General features: G+C 36.3%; 1 protein-coding gene across 23 annotated transcripts in view; it reads left to right on the top strand.

Annotated features, from left to right (window-relative positions):
- Window positions 1-22,329, top strand: part of NEB (nebulin) — a 215,554-nt gene that overhangs the window by 24,924 nt on the left and 168,301 nt on the right. For all 23 annotated transcript variants that reach the window (XM_057551795.1, XM_057551792.1, XM_057551794.1 and 20 more), the window contains exons 13-26: window positions 1,044-1,148; window positions 1,235-1,342; window positions 1,440-1,544; window positions 1,938-2,036; window positions 3,092-3,196; window positions 4,170-4,277; window positions 4,362-4,475; window positions 12,856-13,053; window positions 15,381-15,488; window positions 17,555-17,653; window positions 18,424-18,528; window positions 18,616-18,723; window positions 20,212-20,523; window positions 20,629-20,835. In XM_057551795.1, coding sequence (XP_057407778.1) covers window positions 1,044-1,148; window positions 1,235-1,342; window positions 1,440-1,544; window positions 1,938-2,036; window positions 3,092-3,196; window positions 4,170-4,277; window positions 4,362-4,475; window positions 12,856-13,053; window positions 15,381-15,488; window positions 17,555-17,653; window positions 18,424-18,528; window positions 18,616-18,723; window positions 20,212-20,523; window positions 20,629-20,835 — 1,881 coding nt within the window. The remainder of the gene's footprint in view (window positions 1-1,043; window positions 1,149-1,234; window positions 1,343-1,439; window positions 1,545-1,937; window positions 2,037-3,091; window positions 3,197-4,169; window positions 4,278-4,361; window positions 4,476-12,855; window positions 13,054-15,380; window positions 15,489-17,554; window positions 17,654-18,423; window positions 18,529-18,615; window positions 18,724-20,211; window positions 20,524-20,628; window positions 20,836-22,329) is intronic.

Raw genomic sequence — 22,329 nt, 5'->3', positions numbered from 1 at the left:
AGATTAGATAAGTGAGAACTGGGCCTGACATTAAAAGACTAACAGCCCAAGACCACTTTGATTACATATCAGTATATAAAGAGACTGAACATAAGATCAGTTGAGTTTTTCCCTTTTGGTTAGGCAGTAAAAGTTTTCCAGTATTTGAGGATTATATGTAGCTCTCCGTGTGAGTTAGTTGTCTTTTCTTTGTCCCTTGAATTAAGTCGGCACCTCAGAAATGTGTACATGTGACTGAGGAGTGGGGCGAGTGGAGTGGCAGGTGAGAGGATGTAAATGGATCTGTTCAAATAGCTCTACTGGGAAATCAATGCAAAGCACATCTCCTGCTTCCTAAATGAAGGTCATCTTTATCAAACGTATAAAAACTGAAGTTCAAATCCATTTTGTTGAAAAAGACAGCAATATAAAAATATTGAAAATGAATAGCACTATTTACAATTTCAAAACCGAACACGAAAAAATCATGTTGTGCACTGTAAAATCCAGTAACTTTTAGAGCTAAAGATAAATCCTAGCAGAGAAGAGGAGTTAGTAGACTCTTGTATATACCTTATTTTTAAGGTGTACTGTCTGTTCGTATGATAAGGGATTTTTTCCTTGGTGGAAAGAGAAAGAGTGTGTATTTCTCTGTGTGCTAGACTTTTTCCATGAAGGTTTGTTTTTAAAAAATGAAAAATTTGCTGTTGCTCAGAGTATTCCTGTTTATTGGGGCATCACTAGTGAGGGAAGAGTATTGAGTTGGGAGGTCTAAAAGGCAGCAATTCAGATATGCAAGAACCTCTACAACTAAGGTCTTGGTCTGAGGCAGTATAGTGGTTTCTTAATTTTTTGGAGAATATTAAAAACTTAGGCTTTACAATAATTGCTAATAGAAAAGGTTTATCATTTATGACACTCCAATGTTCAATTGTCAGTTTTTAGACAGTTGACAGGTAATATCTTTTTTCTTCTTCCTTTGTTTAGTGTTGGAAAATACAAATGTAATAATCAGGGTGGGAGTGACAGGAATCTACTTTAACTGATTTTTTTTTCTTTGACAGAAATTGTACAAGGAAAACTATGAAAAGACAAAGGCAAAGAGCATAAATTTCTGTGAGACCCCCAAATTTAAACTTGATACAGTTCTGCAGAACTTCGTTAGTGATGTAAGCCACCCCATGGTCATTTCCTCTGTTAAATCAAAGACCCATCACTTTGCCAATAAACAAATGAAATATGTTTTGTCTTTCAGACTAAATATAAAGATTCCTACTTAAAGAATATTTTGGGACATTATGTAGGCAGCTTGGAGGATCCATATCATACACACTGCATGAAAGTCTCAGCTCAGAACAGTGATGTAAGTTCTAAGGCAACTGTTTGACTTTCCAAATAACACATTTTTAGGGCATGAATACACTGGTTGCATCCTTATGTCTGATTTCGTTTCCTCATAGAAAAACTACAAAGCACAATATGAAGAGGACAGAGGCAAAGGCTCCTTCCCCCAGACCATAACTCAAGAATATGAAGCAATCAAGAAACTAGATCAGTGTAAAGATGTAAGTCTGTAGTATAAACTGTGAATGTTACCACCCTCCACAGTATCTAGTGATCAAGATGTGTTTAATATTTTGACACTTTTGCAAACAAATGCAAGCAAGGAGTCTGTAAGAAACACAATTTATTTTTCCCTGTTGTCACCCACATGTCTCAAGCGCTAATTCTAGCTCATTTTCCCAAAGAAAAGTAATCAGGAATCTGAAGATATGGGAAAGTTTCCTATATAGATGTAAGAGCATCTCTCAAAGAAACTGAAGTCTAATTAGAAAAAATGTGTTTTGCTTACTGCAAGTTTCTTTTCTTTTGGGGGATGGGGTTCTGCTTGCTTGGCCTATAGGCCAACTCGGATTTGACAAGTGATACTACTAAACGTGATTCTCTCTCCCCCACAGTACACCTACAAAGTCCATCCAGATAAGACAAAATTCACTCAGGTCACCGACTCTCCTGTTCTGGTGCAAGCCCAAGTCAATTCCAAACAGCTGAGTGATGTAAGTTCCCCTAAATATCCAAGAAATCCAGTTATGAGGGATAGCATATCATAACTCTATACGTGAAATCCAGTGACTTGCCACATTTATAAAAAAGGCTACATAACTTTTAACAAGTTTAGCTTGTATATATTTGTAATCACCTAAAATACTTTCCTATTTAGTTACCTTACATCTTCTTGGGTGGATAACAATTACAGTAAAAGAGTTCTGCAAGGGAAACTAACGTAGCTTAATGCACTGGAAAGAACATGAGTTTTCGAGTCAGACAGAACTGGATTCAAATTCCAGCTCTGTCATTTATGACCTGGGGCCTAGGAAAGTTGTTTAACCTCTCCATACCTCATAGTTCCCTTTGATAATTTGTGGTGGTTTTGAAGATTGTGAAAGAAGATAGTACACATCCTGGCCCAGAGCAGGTATTCAGTACATGGGATTTCTATGTCTCTCAAATAAGTTTTTGGGAAATGGAGTCTTTGAGATACATTTTATCATATGAATTTTCAGTGTGAATGTCCAAACTTGTGTTGAACTAAAAAAATGAAAAATAAAAGTAACCTCAGTAGATTATGGCCAGAAATGAAGGCTTCAGTTAGAGTATCCACAAACCATAATGCATGTGAGGGGACATAACCAGATTTGTTAGAAAAGATTTTCCAGTGAGTGAGCATTGACAGTAGAAAGGAAGAAAGGCTGTCACTCTCAGAACCTACAGGACCAATTGTGATATATAAAGAGGGGAGCTCCCACGTATGAAAGTGCCACCTCTTTCCATTAGGGCCCTACCATGGTGACAGATGTGATAACAGCTTCAACTATCCACCATGCAGTGTCAGTAAGGCAGAGTGGCCCACCCTAGATCTGGATTTCTCTTTTGATCGTAACGACTCTGTCAGTTGTTATTTAACAAAATGTATTTTACATTTTATCTCATGAAATGTACCACACAAGATTTTTTTTTTTTTTTGTATTTTGGAACAATTCTTCTGAATTGAGAACTAGTTGGCTCATTCTCTCTCTCTCTCTCTCTCTCTCTCTCTCTCTCTTGCTCTCAGCTAAATTACAAAGCAAAACATGAAAATGAAAAGTTCAAGTGCCATATACCTCCAGATACTCCTGCCCTTATCCAGCACAAAGTCAATGCCTATAACCTGAGTGATGTGAGTTCCTCTTGCACTATGCCATGTGTTATACTGACAACTATGCTTTTATTTTTGAATTGCCTCATTGAATAAATATTTCAATGTTAAAGATGGGAATAACACTTAACATTTGTATCGTGTCCCTATGCCTCTGCCAGGGTAACTTTAAACTCACCTTATAAAATGTGTGTAGCAATCTTGTAAGTAGCTTCATACAATGAGACAATCTTAATATATTTTAACCAACCCTCAAAATACCACCATTCATGTATGTCTAATTGCAAATCTTAATGTAAGCTCTTTTAGCCATATATCCTTTTATACTATACTATAATTTTCTTTCAAGACCTCATACTTTAAGATACAATTTCATTTTGTTTATTCCCCAGGCATATAAAGTCCCTTATTTCACACAAACGATACTTATTTCTACATGTAAGAGAACTTGCACTAACACAGATATAGGGTATTCAAAAGGCATAAGGCCAGGTATCCATTGCTATCTTTCATTTCCAAACTTAATTTTATAGAAAAGTCAAATTACCCTTGAGGGTTTCAATTTCTTCAACAATTCTTTAAATAAGTACTAAAATTATCCATCATCAATGAGTATTGCAATGATTCGTGAAATAACCTTTTCAGAGGACTTTGAGATCAAATGAAAATGGTGCCTTTATATAATACAGAGTAAGTTAACTATAGAATATTTGTGCCACTTTATAAAATATTCAGTGTTAGGAATCAAATATTAGTATGATAACTAGAATGAAGTTAATATAATGCAATATTCTCATGGAGCGTAGAGAAGCTTAATCTTAGAGAATTGGAAGATTCATCTTGAGGAGAATTATCTAAAATATGCACAATTTCTTAAACAAAGAAAATGGTCTATTTATATTAAGACAAGGTATTGGGTTACCCTCTAGTCTTTAAAGTGTGATAACATGCATATTACTTTTGCCCATTCCTGTGCTGAAATTTTTCTGTCCAGAATGCTTATAAGTATGACTGGGAGAAGACCAAAGCTAAGAAGTTTGACATTAAGGTGGATGCCATTCCCCTGCTGGCAGCCAAAGCCAATACCAGGATCACTAGCGATGTGAGTATGGCCTGGGCACCTGGATGGGGGGGCCTCAGCAATCTTCCTGATGAGTGAGATCTGGCACATGTGATGTCTTTGCAGGTGATGTACAAGAAAGACTATGAGAAAAGCAAAGGAAAGATGATTGGAGCCCTCAGCATTAACGATGATCCCAAGATGCTGCACTCTTTGAAGACGGCCAAAAACCAGAGTGATGTGAGTGCTTTTGTGAATCTGTCTTGTTTTCAAGATTGTGTCCCAGTCAACATGCCCAAGGGTAGTGATGTAAAAAGATTCCATATCCATGGGCTCTCTCAGGTTCACAACAATGAACTGCTGAGGAGAACTTTAGAAGTAGAATGATTCCCTAGGCTCTTGCACCTCTCATGTTTGAGGAGAGAAATTAATGATTTGTACTTGATCTCCATTTCACTTTGAAAAAACCTGTATTCATATTTAGTAGAATATTGATTGTAATTCTCAACACCTTTTGGAAAACAATGTTTTCATATTTTCTAATTGAAAAGTAACTTAAAATTGTGGTTTAAAAAGTGACTTTTGGAAGAAAATCATGAGTCAGAGATAAAAATCTTAGTATAGCTAACATTGCTCTTTACTGACTTTAGTAATTAGTATTGGCCTAGGTCTAAGATAAATATTCCATTAATTATAGGCCCCGTTGAGAATCTGGTAAAAGATCTGGTCCATCTCTTTAGGAAAATGGAGTTTTTTTCACATCTTTTGCCTGACTTTCATAGAGAATTCATGGATTCCCTAAGGATTGCCTTTAGGATATCTATCATTTTCCAGTTAAAATTCTTACCATAGAGAGGCAAACATATACTATTGAAAATTACAATATACACTGTGTTTTAAAATGTTTGGAGAATCCCTTAAGAGTGGTAAGAATGTTCAACATAGCTTGCAAATATTAGCTTTTCATGATGAAAGAGAAGGGTGTTTGTATCATTTACTTTCATTTTAGCCATGTGTTCATATTGTGAGCTATTAAACCTTCTTTAAATCATTTCACATTTACTATATAGTCATATAGCACTTTAAACATCTTATTTAGTTATTTTCTCTAGTAAATTCACAGTGAATTAGGTACAGTGTGATTATATACAGTCAGTATACAGTGCTCACATACATAATACTATCTTCTTCACCAGTTCCTTATTTTGTCTCAACTCAAGAAAGTTATAGCTCCCATTGACAGCACATGTATGTTTATCTTTGGTTTTTACCCTACCACAGAACCCATTAGAACACTAAGTTATTAAGTGCATAATAAGTGTTCAATAAGTACTTGTTAATTGATTCATGTTGGCAACCAAAAGGGATAGTCAATGATGAATCATTCTCCTATAATATTCAGGCTAAAATCTAAGCTGCAGATACAGAACACACATCGCTTTTAAAAAGAGTCTTTTAAAGCCATTTGGGACTAAACAACATGCTACTAAAAAACCAGTTAGTCAATGAAGGAATCAAAGAGGAAATCAGAAAATACCTCAAGACAAATGAAAATGGAAACACAACACTCCGAAATCTATGGAATACAGCAAAAGAAGTTTGAAGAAGGAAGTTTATAGTGATATAGGCCTTCCTCAAGAAACAAGACAAATCTCAAATAAATAACCCAATCTACCACCTAAAGGAATTGGAAAAAGAAGAACAAACAAAACCCAAAGTCAGCAGAAGGAAGAAAATAATAAAGATAAGAGAGGAAATAAATAAAATGGAAATTTAATAAAACAATAGAAAAGATCAATGAAACCAAGAGCTGTTATTTTGAAAAGAGAAAAAAACTGATAAAGCCAAGATCACCAAGAAGAAAAGAGAGGACCCAAATAAACAAAATAAGAAATGAAAGAGGACAAATAACCAATACCACAGAGATACAAAAGTTATAATACTATGAACAGTTATATGCCAACAAATTGGACAACCTAGAAGAAATGGACAAATTTCTAGAAACATACAACTTGCCAAAACTGAATCAAGAAGAAACAGATATTTGAACAGACCAATCGCTAGTAGTGAAATTGAATTTGCATTAAAAAAAAAAAATCCAAGCAAACAAAAGTCTAGGACCAGACAGCTTCACAGGTGAATTCTACCAAACATATAAAAAAGAACTAATACCTATCCTTCTCAAACTATTCCAAAAAATTGAAGAAGATGGAACACTCCCAAATTCATTCTATGAGGCCACAATTACCCTAATATCAAAACCAGAAGAAGATACTAGAAAAAAATTACAGACCAATATCTTTAAGTATAGATGCAAAACTCCTCAACAAAATATTAGCAAACTGAATCCAACAGTATATAAGAAGGATCATACACCATAATTGAGTTGGATTTATTCCAGGGAGGCAGGATGGTTCAATATTTGCAAATCAATCAATGCGATTCACCACATTAACAAAAAGAAAGGATAAAGATCACATGATCATCTCAACAGATGTAGAAAAAGCACTTGACAAAATTCAATATCCATTCATGATAAAAACTCATCAAAGTGGGTATAGAGGGAACATATCTCAACAAATAAAAGCCATTTATGACAAACCCACAGCTAACATCATACTCAATGATGAAAAGCTGAAAACCTTCCCTCTAAATTCAGAAACAAGCAAGGATGCCCACTCTTTCCATGTCTTTTTAACATAGTATTGGGAGTCCTAGCCACAGCAATCAGAAAAAATAAATAAATAAAAAAATAAATAAAAAGCATCCATATTGGAAGGGAAGAAGTAAAATTATCACTATTTGTAGATGATATGATACTTTATATAGAAAACCCTAAAGTCTGCACCCAAAAACAATTAGAACTAATAAATGAATTTAGTAAAGTTTAAGGATACAAGATTAATACACAGAAATCTGTTGCTTTTCTATACACTAATAATGAACTATCAGAAAGTAAAAAAAAAGCCACATTTAAAATTGCATCAAAAGAATAAAATAGGAATAAATTTTTTTTTAAATTCAAACAGAAAGTCACAAAAATTATAATCATCCTCATCAGTTCACTCAGTCCCATGTAATTAATGTTTTTTTCATCTTGATCTTTTGTTAGCACTTTTATGAATACATCAGTTTTCCATTAGAGTTCTGAAAATGCTTATTCATTCAGTTCAGCAGTATAGTCAGTTACCAGAAACCTGTACTCATCAGAGTCTTTTCCATGAATTCCTTGAAGATGAAATCCTTTTATAGGTACATTTTTGCAAAAGCATCAGAGTACACCCAGAACTGTCTGTAAATGACAAAAGACTTAAAAATGACTGTGGTTTGATGAAAGTTTTGATGAAACTTGAAAACTTGAAAGATTTGATGAAAGTTCATAATAATGCAGTTGACAAGGAAATTTAGTTATTTCTGAGATATACATTTTAAAGTAATAACTAGAATTATGACTTATAACATTATACCAGAACATATAAGAGTTTTAGAAATTTCATGTAATGTCTGAAACATTTATATTAACATATTTCCATACAAATAACCCAAAGAAAGTTTAGTATTAGTTGTTTTTTTTTTGTTTGTTTGTTTGGTTTTTTATACTGCAGGTTCTTGTTAGTCATCAATTTTATACACATCAGTGTATACATGTCAATCCCAATCGCCCAATTCAGCACACCACCATCCCCACCCCACCGTGGTTTTCCCGCCTTGGTGTCCATACGTTTGTTCTCTACATCTGTGTCTCAACTTCTGCCCTGCAAACCGGTTCATCTGTACCATTTTTCTAGGTTCCACATACATGCGTTAATATACGATATTTGTTTTTCTCTTTCTGACTTACTTCACTCTGTATGACAGTCTCTAGATCCATCCACATCTCAACAAATGACTCAATTTCATTCCTTTTTATGGCTGAGTAATATTCCATTGTATATATGTACCACATCTTCTTTATCCATTCGTCTGTCGATGGGCATTTAGGTTGCTTCCATGACCTGGCTATTGTAAATAGTGCTGCAGTGAACACTGGAGTGCATGTGTCTTTTTGAATAATGGTTTTCTCTGGGTATATGCCCAGTAGTGGGATTGCTGGGTCGTATGGTAATTCTATTTTTAGTTTTTTAAGGAACCTCCATATTGTTCTCCATAGTGGCTGTATCAATTTACATTCCCACTAACAGTGCAAGAGGGTTCCCTTTTCTCCACATCCTCTCCAGCATTTGTTGTTTGTAGATTTTCTGATGATGCCCATTTCTAACTGGTGTGAGGTGATACCTCATTGTGGTTTTGATTTGCATTTCTCTAATAATTAGTGATGTTGAGCAGCTTTTCATGTGCTTCTTGGCCATCTGTATGTCTTCTTTGGAGAAATGTCTATTTAGGTCTTCTGCCCATTTTTGGATTGGGGTGCTTGTTTCTTTAATATTGAGCTGAATGAGCTGTTTATATATTTTGGAGATGAATCCTTTGTCCGTTGATTCGTTTGCAACTATTTTCTCCCATTCTGAGGGCTGTCTTTTCGTCTTGTTTATGGTTTCCTTTGCTGTGCAAAAGCTTTGAAGTTTCATTAGGTCCCATTTGTTTATTTTTGTTTTTATTTCCATTACTCTAGGAGGTGGACCAAAAAATATCTTGCTGTGATTTATGTCAAAGAGTGTTCTTCCTATGTTTTCCTCTAAGAGTTTTATACTGTCCGGTCTTACATTTAGGTCTTGAATCCATTTTGAGTATATTTCTGTGTATGGTGTTAGGGAGTGTTCTAATTTCATTGTTTTACATTTAGCTGTCCAGTTTTCCCAGCACCGCTTATTGAAGAGACTATCTTTTCTCCATTGTATATCTTTGCCTCCTTTGTCATAGATTAGTTGACCATAGGTGTGTGGGTTTGTCTCTGGGTTTTCTATCTTGTTGCATTGATTTATGTTTCTGTTTTTGTGCCAGTACCATATTGTCTTGATTACTGTAGCTTTGTAGTATACTCTGAAGTCAGGGAGTCTGATTCCTCCAGCTCCGTTTTTTTCCCTCAAGACTGCTTTGGCTATTCGGGGTCTTTTGTGTCTCCACACAAATTTTAAGATGATTTGTTCTAGCTCCATAAAAAATGCCATAGGTAATTTGATAGGGGTTGCATTGATTCTGTAGATTGCTTTGGGTAGTATAGTCATTTTCACAGTATTGATTCTTCCAATCCAAGAACATGGTATATCTCTCCACCTGTTGGTATCATCTTTAATTTCTTTCATCAGTGTCTTATAGTTTTCTGCATACAGGTCTTTTGTCTCCCTAGGTAGGTTTATTCCTAGGTATTTTATTCTTTTTGTTGCAGTGGTAAATGGGAGTGTAAAATAGGAATGAATTTAATGAAGGAGGTAAAATACCAGTACTCTGAAAACTATATAAGACATTGATGAAGAAAATTGAAGGTGATACAAAACAATGGAAAGATATCCCATTCTCATGGATTAGAAGAATTAATGTTGTTAAAATGCCCATACAACCCAAAGCAATCTACAGATGTTACGCAATCCATATCAGAATACCCATAACATTTTTCACAGAGCTAGAACAAATAGTTGTAAAACTTATATGGAACCACAGTAGATCCTGAATAGCCAAACCAATCCTGAGAAGAAAGAACAAAGCTGGAGGTATTATGCTTCCAAACTTCAGACTATATTATAAAGCTACAGAAATCAAAACAGCATGGTCCTGTACAAAATCAGACACAGAGATCAATGGAACAGAATAGGGAGCCCAGAAATAAACTCATGCCCCTATGGTCAATTAAACTATGACAAAGGAGGCAAGAATACACAATGGAGAAAAGACAGTATCTTCAACAAGTGGTGCTGGGAAAACTGGACAGCTACATGTAAAAGAATGAGATTAGAACTCCATATACAAAAATAAACTCAAAATCAATTAAAGACCTGAAACCATAAAACTCCTAGAAGGGAACATAGGCAGAACACTCCTTGACATAAATCTTGGCAATATTTTTTTGGATCTGTCTCATAAGGCAAAAGAAATTAAAACAAACAGAAAAAATGGGACCTAATTAAATTTAAAACCTTTTGCATAGCAAAGGAAACTGTCAACAAGATGAAGAGACAATCTATGAAATAGAAAATATTTGCAAATGATATGGCCAACAAGGGGTTAACATCCAGCCTATATAAATGGCTCGTGCAGCTCAGTATCAAGAAAACAAACAATCAAAAAAAAAAAAAAAAAGAAAATGGGCAGAAGACTTGAATAGACATTTTTCCAAAGAAGGCATACAGGTAGCTGACAGTCACATGAAAAGATGCTCAGCATTGCTAATTATTAGAGAAATACAAATCAAAACAACAATGAGATATCACCTCATATCTGTCAGAATGGCTATCATCAAAAAGTCTACAGATAGCAAATGTTGGCAAGGATGTAGAGAAAAGGGAACCCCCCTACACTATTGGTGGGTGTGTAAATTGGTGCAGCCACTATGGAAAACAGTATGGAGCTTCCTTAAAAAACTAAAAATAGAGCTACCATATGATCCAGCAGTTCCACTCCTGGGTATATATCCAGAAAAGACGAAAACTCTAGTTCAAAAAGATACATGTACCCCAATATTCGTAGCAGCATTATTTACAATAGCCAAGATATGGAAGCAACCTAAGTATCCATCAACAGATAAATGGATAAAGAGTATGTGGTATATATATACAGTCGAGTATCACTCAGCCATAAATGAGTGAAATTCTGCCATTTGCAACAGTGTGGATGTACCTAGAGAATATTATGCTTGTAAAATAAGTCAGACGGAGAAAGACAAATACTGTATGATATCACTTATATGTGGAATCTAAAAAATAAAACAAATGAACGTATATAACAAAACAGAGACAGACACAGATATAGAAACAAACTTGAATTGATAGTTACCAGTAGGGAGAGGGAAGGAGAGAGAGGCAAGGGGTATAGGGGTATGGGATTAAGAGACACAAACTATTATGTATAAAATAGATAAACAATTAGGTTATATTGTACAATACAGGGAATTATAGCCATTATCTTGTAATAACTTTTAATGGAGCGTAATCTGTAAAAATACTGAATTACCATGCTGTCTACCTGAAACTAATATTGTAAATCAACTATACTTCAATAAAAAAATAAATCAGTAGGGAATTCCCTGGTGATCCAGTGGTTAGGACTCCGCACTTCCACTGCAGGGGGGCACAGGTTCCATCTCTGGCTGGGGATCTGGGATCCCACAGGCCACACGGTGGGACCAAGTAAATAAATAGATAAAAATAAAAATAAATAAAGCCATTTGGATCTTTGACAACCTTTTATATGTGCAGGAATGTGTGAGCTTATCTGAACTTGAACAAAAGGGTCAAAACAATTTAGTCAAAAACACTTCCACACACCAACTGCTATTGCAACATTGCTTTATCCGTTTATTTCTAATGAAGACAAACTGTCTTTATTTTTTTCAGTGTTCTTGCATGCCATCAGAAAGTTTCCATATTTTATTTTCATAAACCAGGGCCTAGATTTTACAATTAAGAGAGAAATTTATTCTGTGAAACTGACTACCCATGATGTTTTAGCTGGAAGACCATATTCCCTAAGAAAGTTAAAAGATTGGATTATTTGTAAAAGGAATTTCTGCAGGAGATTTATAATGCACATCTATACTTGCTAGCTTGGATCACTGTCTTTAGAGCTTATGTGATTATAGGGAGATATAATAGGTTTAGAATCTTCCTAAAGGAAAAATTCTGGGTCAGAATTTTTCTCTCTTTTAAGGTAATTGGTGAGCAGGCGTGATGAAGCTGGGACTTTGACCTAATTAACACCCTGTCTAATCATTCCAGAAAACCAACCGATGAAAGTGCCTTCTGAGGCCAGTCAGGACATTTGGTTTATGAGAACACTGTATGTAAGGGCCAAGGTTACTTCAGTGGCTCAATTTCATAAATTTTTCTCCTTTGAGGTCTTATAACTGCTGAAATCTGAAACTTCTTTTAAATTGTTACCAAAATTAAACTTAGTATGAAAAAACCTCTGGGGTTCTCAGTGGGGCTTATCTATTGTCCAAAGTAGAATAGTCAGGTTGAAAAATCAGTAACTATTCACTTAAAGATGACTTTAGAAAAGTCAAGAAGACAAGTGTACAGCTCTATTTATGAAGTAGTCATTTTATAAAATCAGAAGTATGGAATGATGGTCATATGATTTTTGACAATTTAAAAAATACTTCTTTAATGGAAGACTCTTCAAAGGTTAGATTACCTTAGCAGAAATCATGCTTGCTAGTGGTCCTTGAAAAACCCTGTTTTAAAATAAAATAATAGCTGGCTGAATCAGAAGCTGTGGCCCATTCCTACTGTCTGACAGATCCTCTTTGATCTAAACAAAGATTTGAGAAGATCTGTCCATGCATCTGCCCATGATTTTGGGAGGGGCGATTTCAATGATGTGAAACATATGATCAAATTTTAGGAAAAAATAACTAACTAGAAGGAAAAAATCTCTATCTTGTATTTGTTGTTTATGAGAGATCTCTGTGCTTTTCTGGAAATCCATTGAAGATTTGTGCTAATAAATGGTAATTTCCTATTCACAGCGTGAATATCGTAAAGACTATGAAAAGTCAAAAACTATCTACACGACACCTCTTGATATGCTCCAAGTGACTCAAGCTAAGAAATCTCAGGCAATTGCCAGTGATGTGGACTATAGGAACCTCTTACACAGTTACAGCTACCCGCTGGACAGCATTAACGTGGACCTTGCCAAGAAGGCTTATGCACTGCAGAGTGATGTGAGTAACCCGATTTTTTCTCTTCCCTCTTTTGAAGGTAGAAACTGAAAAGGATTTCTAAGTTGAGTGATGTTTTTGGCAATTCTCAGAAGTAGCTGCATTGTCTTCTGTATGTAGCAAGTATGTAATGGGAAAATGAGCCTTGGGATTCTATGAGAGCACGCCCCTCAGAGTTAGAGAGGCCTGGGTCTGGCAAGCACCCCATCACAGTTTCCTTTTGGGAAAGTGATCACCCTTGCTGAGTTTAGAGTCCTCCTTGCAAAATTGGAATAATACAAAAGAATTGTTTTCATTATTTAAATGCATTCAAAATACTCTTAGCATGGTGCTGGGCCCTGGTGAATTCTCAGTAAACATTCACTATTATCATCATCACCATTATCATAATTATCACATTCATCATTACCAATAATTTTTTGTATAGATTGCTATCTTGCTGAAAATAAAATATTTATAGCATTACTTTTTATAATAGCTGGGGTTTTTCCTGCAGATCAGAACTTCTTTAGGCAAATTAATTTGTGTGAGCTCTACAATTGAATACTTTATCCTAACAATTCTATTTTTTTGAATGGTAAAATAGACATAACATAATATTTGCCATCTTTACCAGTTTTGATTGTACAGTTCAGCAGCAGTTAATTACATTCCCATTATTGTGCAACCAATCTCCAGAACTTTTTCATCTTGCAAAAATGCAACTCTCTGCACATCAAACAACTCCCCATTTCCTCTTCCCCTCAGTCCCTGTCAACCACCCTTCTACTTTCTGTCTCTGTGAGTTGGACTACTCTAAAGACCTCGTATCAATGGAATTATGCAGTGCTTGTCCTTTTGTGACTGCTTTATTTCACTTAGCATAATGTCCTCAAGGTTCATCCATGTTATAGTATGTGTCAGAATTTCCTTCCTTTTTGAGGCTGAATTCTATTCCATTCCATGTGTATACATTTGGGCTATCCATTCATCTGTCAGTGAACATTTGGGTTGCTTCCACCTTCTGGCTATTGTGACTAATGCCACAGTGAACATGGATGTATGAATATCTTCAAGATCCTGCTTTCAATTCTTCCGAGTATATACCCAGAAGTAGAATTTCTGGATGATTTGGTAGTTCTATTTTTAATTTTTTGAGGAATCACTGTACTATTTTCCATAGCAGCGGCACAATTTTACATTCTCATCACTAAAAATTCTATTTTATGCATTATTATCTTATTTGTTTCATTTTGTTATGTTTCTTCCTCCCAAATAGATCATAGGTTTTTCAAAGGCAGGAACCAATGGTTTCTTGATTTTTCATTCCAGTTAAAAGGCCCACACTAAAGAACAATCATCTGAATTTTGTATCTAGAGTACATGTTTTAGGTATCACCTATAGCCAGACAACAGCAGTAGGTCATTATTTTAATAGCATCAAGTAACTGTCTCCCAGATAGTTCCAATTCCAAATGATAACTGCTCTCCATAAGCAAATTATTGAATACAACTATATTAAAGTGTGTTGTTAGCCAATGTAGAAACACTCTTAAGCTTACCATTACACATGAAGGGCAATATGTGTAAACACTTAATACAAATAACTGCTATCAAGTCTTATCAGAAAATGAGCAAAATTATCCACCTTCAATATGGCCTTCAGTTATAATTTGACCATAGAAACATAATACATAATATGTTCTCGTGAGCAAACATCTCACGTTTGATGATCTAAATATAACAATTTCATTTATTCTTTGAAATACATCTTTGAATTTAGCAGATTGGAATTATAATTCCACATACTTTGGAAATAAGGATGAAGTAGAACATATGCCAACTAGAAAGAACAGTGAAAACCTAAGGGCTGTTAAAATCTCTCCCCAAGGAAATGTTTAAAATAACCTCAATGTATGGAATAAGGAAACTGGTCAGAAATCTTAAAAGCATTCTTTTGGGGAAAATGTTAACGATTTTACGAAGAAGGATGATGCTGAGTAAAGAAATGTAACCTGGGGCTTCCCTGGTGGTGCAGTGGTTGAGAATCTGCCTGCCAATGCAGGGGACACGGGTTCGAGCCCTGGTCTGGGAAGATCCCACATGCCGCGGAGCAACTGGGCCCGTGAGCCACAATTACTGAGCCTGTGTGTCTGGAGCCTGTGCTCCGCAGCAAGAGAGGCCGCGATAGTGAGAGGCCCGTGCACCGCGATGAAGAGTGGCCCCCGCTTGCCACAACTAGAGAAGGCCCTCGCACAGAAATGAAGACCCAACACAGCCATAAATAAATAAATAAATAAATAAATAATTTTTTTAAAAAAAGAAATGTAACCTTTCTCTTGGTGTTTTAGGTCACATACAAAGCTGACTACAACAGCTGGATGAAAGGTTGCGGCTGGGTACCTTTTGGATCCTTAGAAATGGAAAAGGCAAAGCGAGCTTCAGACATTCTGAATGAGGTAAAGCCATCATATCTCTGTGTGTCACAGAGATAGATTTGTGAATGTAACGTGGTAAAACTTCCCAAACCATGGAAAATGCCTCCTTTACCACTTCATTTTCTAGTATTGTTGCTGAGGAAAAAAACCCCAACTTATCATGTGCATGAATTATCTCGGTAGATAATCATACCTCTTCACATCACCAAAGTCGTTTACGTTAACCACTCATGACAGAAATATTTTTAACAGCTTTATCGAGGTATAGTTTACATACTACAAAAATTCACATATTTTAAGTGTACACCTTGACAAGTTTTAATAAATCCATATAGTTGCATAGCCATCCCCACAATTGAATTTTTTTTAACTGGTAAATGCATCTTTATTTTTCAGAAGCAATATAGAAAATGAGTAGTATATTATGAAATACGCAATATAGGAGTGAAATCAGCATGGTCAAGGGAGGTTGGACTGCAAGCTCTGTTAGGTTGTTGGATGCAGTTGGTATCAAGAGATTAGGTCAAGGTTGCTTCAACTTTGGCCTTGGGTTTCATGAGATCCCCCTACTAGTTAGGAATGGTTTTAGCAGCAAGAAAAAGAGAATACTTGAAGTTATGGAGGCTACTCAAATACTTTGCCTTCAAAATAGTCAGGAGGGAGTTGGCTGCTGGCGTAGATTCAGGGGCTCAGTGATATCAGACCCACAATTGAATTTTAAGATGCTGCTAGCACCCCCAAAAATTCCCACTCCCATTTTCAACCCCAGACAACCACCGATCTGCTTTCTGCCTCTATAATTTTGCCTTTTCTAGAAATTTCTTTTGTATCAGAATTCTTTCACTTAGCATAATGTTTTTGAGGTTCGTCCATATCTCTACATGTGTCTGTAATATTTTCCTTTTTATTAGTGAGAGTAGTATTCCTTTTCACGGCTATATCACGCTTTGATTGTCCAGTTACTGGGCATGTGGATTTTTTCCAATATTTGGCAATTGTGAATTATGCATACAATGACTATTATAGAAATTTTCTTTGAAGTATTATTATACCTTATGCTATATTCTTGATGACTTTGAAGTAGTAGATATGTTGTTATTCAGTCTAAGAAGAAACAAAGGTGATCTTGGGGCTCTTAAAGCAGTCACTTCTGTGACAGCAGTTGAACATTCCCCCTGCTGTCAGGTGAATCCGTCATTCAGGAAGTTAGACCACATAAAGAACGGTCAGAAGTGCTAAGTGAGGGTTGTCTTCCACACCCAAGTTTTTGTTGTTCTTATTGTTTTGTACTTCTGTTTGTTTTTGGTGAAAACCACTTTATCTACTCAAGAGATCTTTCAGAAAAAATTCTGGGTTAGTGGTTTTCAGAAGTCTGAAGTTGAAAGAGGGATGCTACTATATACACAAAAGTGGGAGGTATAGTATGCAAAAATGAAGAGAACTAGGAGAAGAATATAGGAATAAGGGTAGCTAGATGTTGCCAGCTCCCAATTGAGACATCTTCCCCATGGGCCCTCTCCTATGTCTCCTCAGCACTTTAGTGATAACTTATGTACTAACCTCATTAAGGCTTGCAAAGCAAAAGTCCTTCTTTTCTTATTAATAATCCATAGCAATTGCCCTAGTTCCTCAATTCCTCCTCCCTCAACTGGAGAGCTTCAGTTGCTGATGGAGTGACAAGGAAAATGACATTCCTGGGAGCTTGTTTAGTGTCATGCAAAGATACTCCAAATGTTCTTGCATGCTTTTCTGTTAATCCTTTAGAAAACTTTGTAATGTTTCGGGATTCTGCTGAGCTTTCACAGTACCTTCTTTCACATCATAAGCAAGAAATTAAGAGAGTAAAGTCGTTCCTGAAAGTTATATTTGTCTGTACTGCCCCAAACAATCCAAAATTAAAACAATTTCTTTAAATGTTGGTTTTTGTATTGTATTCATTTTTTCCCCCAAGCCAGCAAAGAATCAAATATTTTTACATTTTAAAGTCAGGAAAATTTCTTGTCCCTCCAAAATAAATTTAAAGTATTTTGATTTATTAGCCTTTGGTGAAAGTATTATTATCTTTCTCTTTTTAATTTGTCAAACAGAAAAAATATCGCCAACATCCAGATACTCTCAAGTTTACTTCGATTGAGGATGCTCCAATTATAGTACAGTCTAAGATCAACCAGGCCCAGAGGAGTGATGTAAGTGTTAATTCTCTCTGTATTTAAATGTTAACTAATACAAATACATTTGTATTCTAAATGTAATGATCACCTGTACTTATTAGGCAATCTAAAGAGACTCAGTTATATGAGCAACTGTATAATTCCCCAGGTTTTCATTTAAAAAGCACACCTAATTCATATCTTTAGAGGATTATATATATTTCAGTGATTGGACATTGCTCTCGAGGAAAAGGTAAGAAGGGCTTCTCTTGATAACCAGAAACACAAGCCTATTTCTAGGAAAGATCAGGAAAATGATTATAGACACTACATCATATGAAGGGGTTATATTTAAAGTCAGAGGAAGACAAAAATCATGCTTAGTAAAAACTACCCCTAAGTCCCTTTAGTCACCCACTGCCCACAAAATATAATATAGATAGTTGATAAATCCCACCCTATTAACTTTTCCTATGCTCAGGAAAGTGTCTGCAGGTTAACTTTGTCTTTGGGTCACTTTCCTGGGCTCTTAGCTAGGTCCCCCTACCTTAGTCTGGAGGTTCTTAACACATACCAAGAGACTTTTGCCAAGGCTAAACAGGCACTAAGATCAGACCCTGTGCAATTGCATAGGAGATCTTAAATGCCTACAAATATTTTCAGGGGAATGTGGGGAAGGCACAGAGAGTGTCTTTCATTAAAAAAACTCCTCTGTGCAATGTGATCTGCTCCAAAATTATTCTCCTGTGCCGTTAAACACTTTCCCCTACTTTATTTGTTTGTTTATGTGTTTTTTTCTCTTCCAGATTGCCTACAAAGTCAAAGGGGAGGAATTTATTCACAAGTACAGTCTGCCGGCAGACGTGCCCCAGTTCATTCAGGCTAAAGTCAACGCCTACAATATCAGTGAGGTGTGCATGTGGGCTCAGCTGCTCACTGAGGGTTAAGCCTTTTCTACACGTGGTCTGAGTTATCTTCAAATGACATTTTTCTTTCAGAATATGTACAAAGCAGACTTGAAAGATCTGAGCAAGAAGGGATACGACCTGAGAAACGATGCGATCCCCATCAAAGCTGCCAAAGCTGCCAGGCAGGCAGCGAGTGACGTAAGTCCAGCTGGTGGTCACCTGTGTGTAACCAGAAAATGGGGGCAGATGGGCTTCTTATCCAAGTCCCCATGTCTGCTGTCCCTGACTGGAAGCAAGCCAGGCTGAAACTATTTAGAGAAGAAAGTTCCCTAAACAGATCTGAATTTTCTTGGGGGTAAGGATTTGTATAACCTTAACCAATCTGTTCTAATCAAGCCCCCTAATTTAAAATTCTCATCTATATTTCTGCAGAAATTCACGTTATTTCTCTTATAGAAATAAAGAAGTTACCTGCTATTGACATCATAATAACCTCCTGATGGTAAACCTTTATCTCAAAACTTGCTAAATTTCTATGAATTCCCTCTTTGCCTTACCTCTCTTTTCACTTCATTGCTTGTACAGACTGATGAATAGGCTTCAAGTGTCAGAGCCCCTAAGAGTCAGTCATTAGGTTGCATTAAAGTTAAGACTTTTGTTTCTTTTCCTATCTTACTTCAACTCAGATATGAACTGAAGTCACTTTGCTCTTTGAGATTTAAATAAAATGGACTCAAGCCCCCTCCTGCTGTCCTGCAGGAAGTGGGATTCCCTCCCCATGCTTGCTGCATTCTCTGAGGTTTTTGCTTTTCCCATCACCTCTGGCTCCTGGTTTGCACATGATGGTTTTGCTCTGGCTCACCTGGGCTCTCCTCCCCTAGATTTATTCTCTTTCTGCTCTGCATGATCCAGAGATGGAACTCAGCCCCTTCTTTTTGGTTTCCCTCCAAATCCCAAGCACAACTTTAATGATTGTTTGAAATGGAGTTGTCACTGCAGCAATGTAAATACATTAAGACTGAATAATGAATGTCCGTGTCCTAACAGCCCTGCTCCAGAATTTCTCACTGATCCCCTTTCTCTGTGGGAGATCTCCTCCAGCCACCACACCCCAGCATACACACAAACCTTCCCTCACATCTCTGCTTCTCCGTTTCCTGGGGTTCTTCCCAAGTCTCCTCAAGGACGCTTAATTCTCCCCACTTTATTATTCAGAACCAATTAGTGTTACACACTACTGGTTCTGGGTCTCCCTTTGAATATCCAAAGACTCATTAAAATTGTACTATTACTACTACTAGTATAGTTCTACTAATAAAATAGCCAGCTATTTGGCTTTAGAAGCACAGTATAATTGGTAGAGTTTGTGAAATATTTATCTTTTCATTTGTCTCTATCACTGTCCAAGTGGAACAGAACTTATTTTACTGTGTCACTGATATAAATTATAGTAACATCCCCACCCCAACCTCCCTTGGGTGGCAGAAGCAACCACAGACAACCAAATGGGCTCTAAATAACATTTTAATTTTAATAGGCTACATTTCAAATATATACAAGCAAATATCAAATTGTTTGGTTATTGAAATAATTTCTGGGAAGCTCAATTGCTCAAATCATGGTCTCATTGTTCAGTAAAACCTTCATAACTACATTAAAGAATATGCCCACCTTTGTTTCCAACAGGTTCACTACAAAAAAGATTATGAAAAAGCCAAAGGGAAAATGGTTGGCTTCCGAAGTCTCCAAGATGATCCTAAACTGGTTCATTATGTGAATGTGGCCAAGATACAATCGGACCGGGAGTATAAAAAAGACTATGAGAAGACAAAGACCAAATACAGCACACCCCATGATATGTTCAACGTTGTGGCAGCTAAGAAAGCTCAGGATGTTGCCAGCAATGCCAACTATAAGCATTTGCTTCATCACTACACCTACCTGCCTGATGCCATGGACCTGGAATTGTCAAAAAACATGATGCACATACAGAGCAATGTAAGTGACATTTACTCCACAAGACAGTCCCCCTCTAAGGAGGGAGCCTGCGTGAGAGAACCCACTGCTTGGGGCACTCACTTCTCTCTTCTCTCTTTGCTGTAGAACGTCTATAAGGAAGACTACAACACCTGGATGAAAGGCATAGGCTGGATACCTATTGGCAGTCTGGAGGCAGAAAAAGTTAAAAAGGCAGGTGATGCCCTGAACGAAAAGAAGTACAGGCAACATCCAGACACCCTCAAATTTACCAGCATCGTGGACTCCCCAGTTATGGTCCAGGCAAAACAGAACACACAGCAAGTCAGTGATGTGAGTACAACAAAACAGAGGGTGCAAAAGGATGGAGGGAGGCTTCAAAAGATCAGCTCATCATTTTTATTCTCTGAGCCTAATATCTTTTCCTTTTAAAATTATTATTTTATTTCATTTAAAAATAATAATTACAATTATTTTTAGTTTGGGCACTAACATTTTCTTTTTTTTTTTCTATCTTGCTTTTTACCTTCCTTTTGAAAATGTCTTCCTTTTTAACTGCCTATAAATACTGTGTTATTGGATAAAGTATTTGAGAAAGTGCAAAAAGTTCTACCCTAGAACAACACACACACAAACAAAACTTAAGCTTAAATCCCATACACCTTATTGTGGCAAATGCATCATATTCAATTCTATATTAAGTTGCTCATATTTGCTTTTCATATATAAAATATTAGTACAGGGAAATAATACACATGAGTAGATGATTTCTCTCCTCAGAATTCATCATACACAATTATTATAGAGACTTTTCTTTACTTATGTCTTCGAGGAGATTAGTATATTGTTTGCCTGCCTGTCCATGAGCAATGTATACGCTCTGGCTAAAGACAGCTCTCAAGGAAAATTTGGTGTATGAAAGAGCTAAAGGGACACCAAAAACATTCATTCATTAATTCATTGAATGAATGTTTTTGAACACCTTCCATGTGCCAGGCACTATATTATGTGCTGATGGTATAAAGATGAAACAGACGAGGATGAATGGGATACAGGACAAGAGTATAAGACAAAGACATGGATAGAAACAGCATCATCATATGGAGAGACGAATGCTACAGGAGAGGCATGTGCTAAGTAAGTATAAGAGGAGAGGGTAACTGCCTGCCAGAGCTTCCCTGGTAAATAAGGGAAGGCTGCATTACAGGCAAAAGGAAAAACATAATGACAGTCAAGAAGTAATGAATGGAAGGACAGTGAAGGATGAAGGATTCAGGATTGTAATCCTTCAAGACCTGATTATTGAGGGTCTTGAATGTTAATTTATACTCTGGACATTATGGGGTAGGTAACAGGAAGTACTGAAGATTTTTAATCCATGGAGTTGCATTATCAGGTCTGTGTTTTAAAAGATAATTGGCAAAAAATGCAGAGAATATATTGGAAAGGGGAGAGATTGAAGGCAAGGAGATGAATTAGAAAGCTGCTACAGAAATTCAACAGAAGCCTTATTTGGACCTAACTCAGGCAATAGCAGTGGGAAAGGAGATGTTTAGAAGGTAAAATTAACGAGATTCTCTGAATGCTTAGATGTGGTTTCTAAAGGCAGTGAGGAAGTGAAGATAGCTCTTGGATTCCTAGAAGAAATTATTTAGTATTTGGAGATTCATTTAGATATAAGCCATTTCAGATTTTACTTGTGATACATGCACACCAGTTTACATATGGTATTCCACACAGACATGCCTGGGAAATGGAGGTATATATGATAAATGACAATCAAGAGATTAAAAATCTACTTGGGATTCCGATTCTGTTTTAGTTTTA

This window comes from Balaenoptera acutorostrata, chromosome 8 (assembly GCF_949987535.1).
Source record: "Balaenoptera acutorostrata chromosome 8, mBalAcu1.1, whole genome shotgun sequence".
In the NCBI taxonomy this organism is placed as follows: Eukaryota; Metazoa; Chordata; class Mammalia; order Artiodactyla; family Balaenopteridae; genus Balaenoptera; species Balaenoptera acutorostrata.
This window is presented reverse-complemented; position numbering and strand designations above follow the sequence as displayed.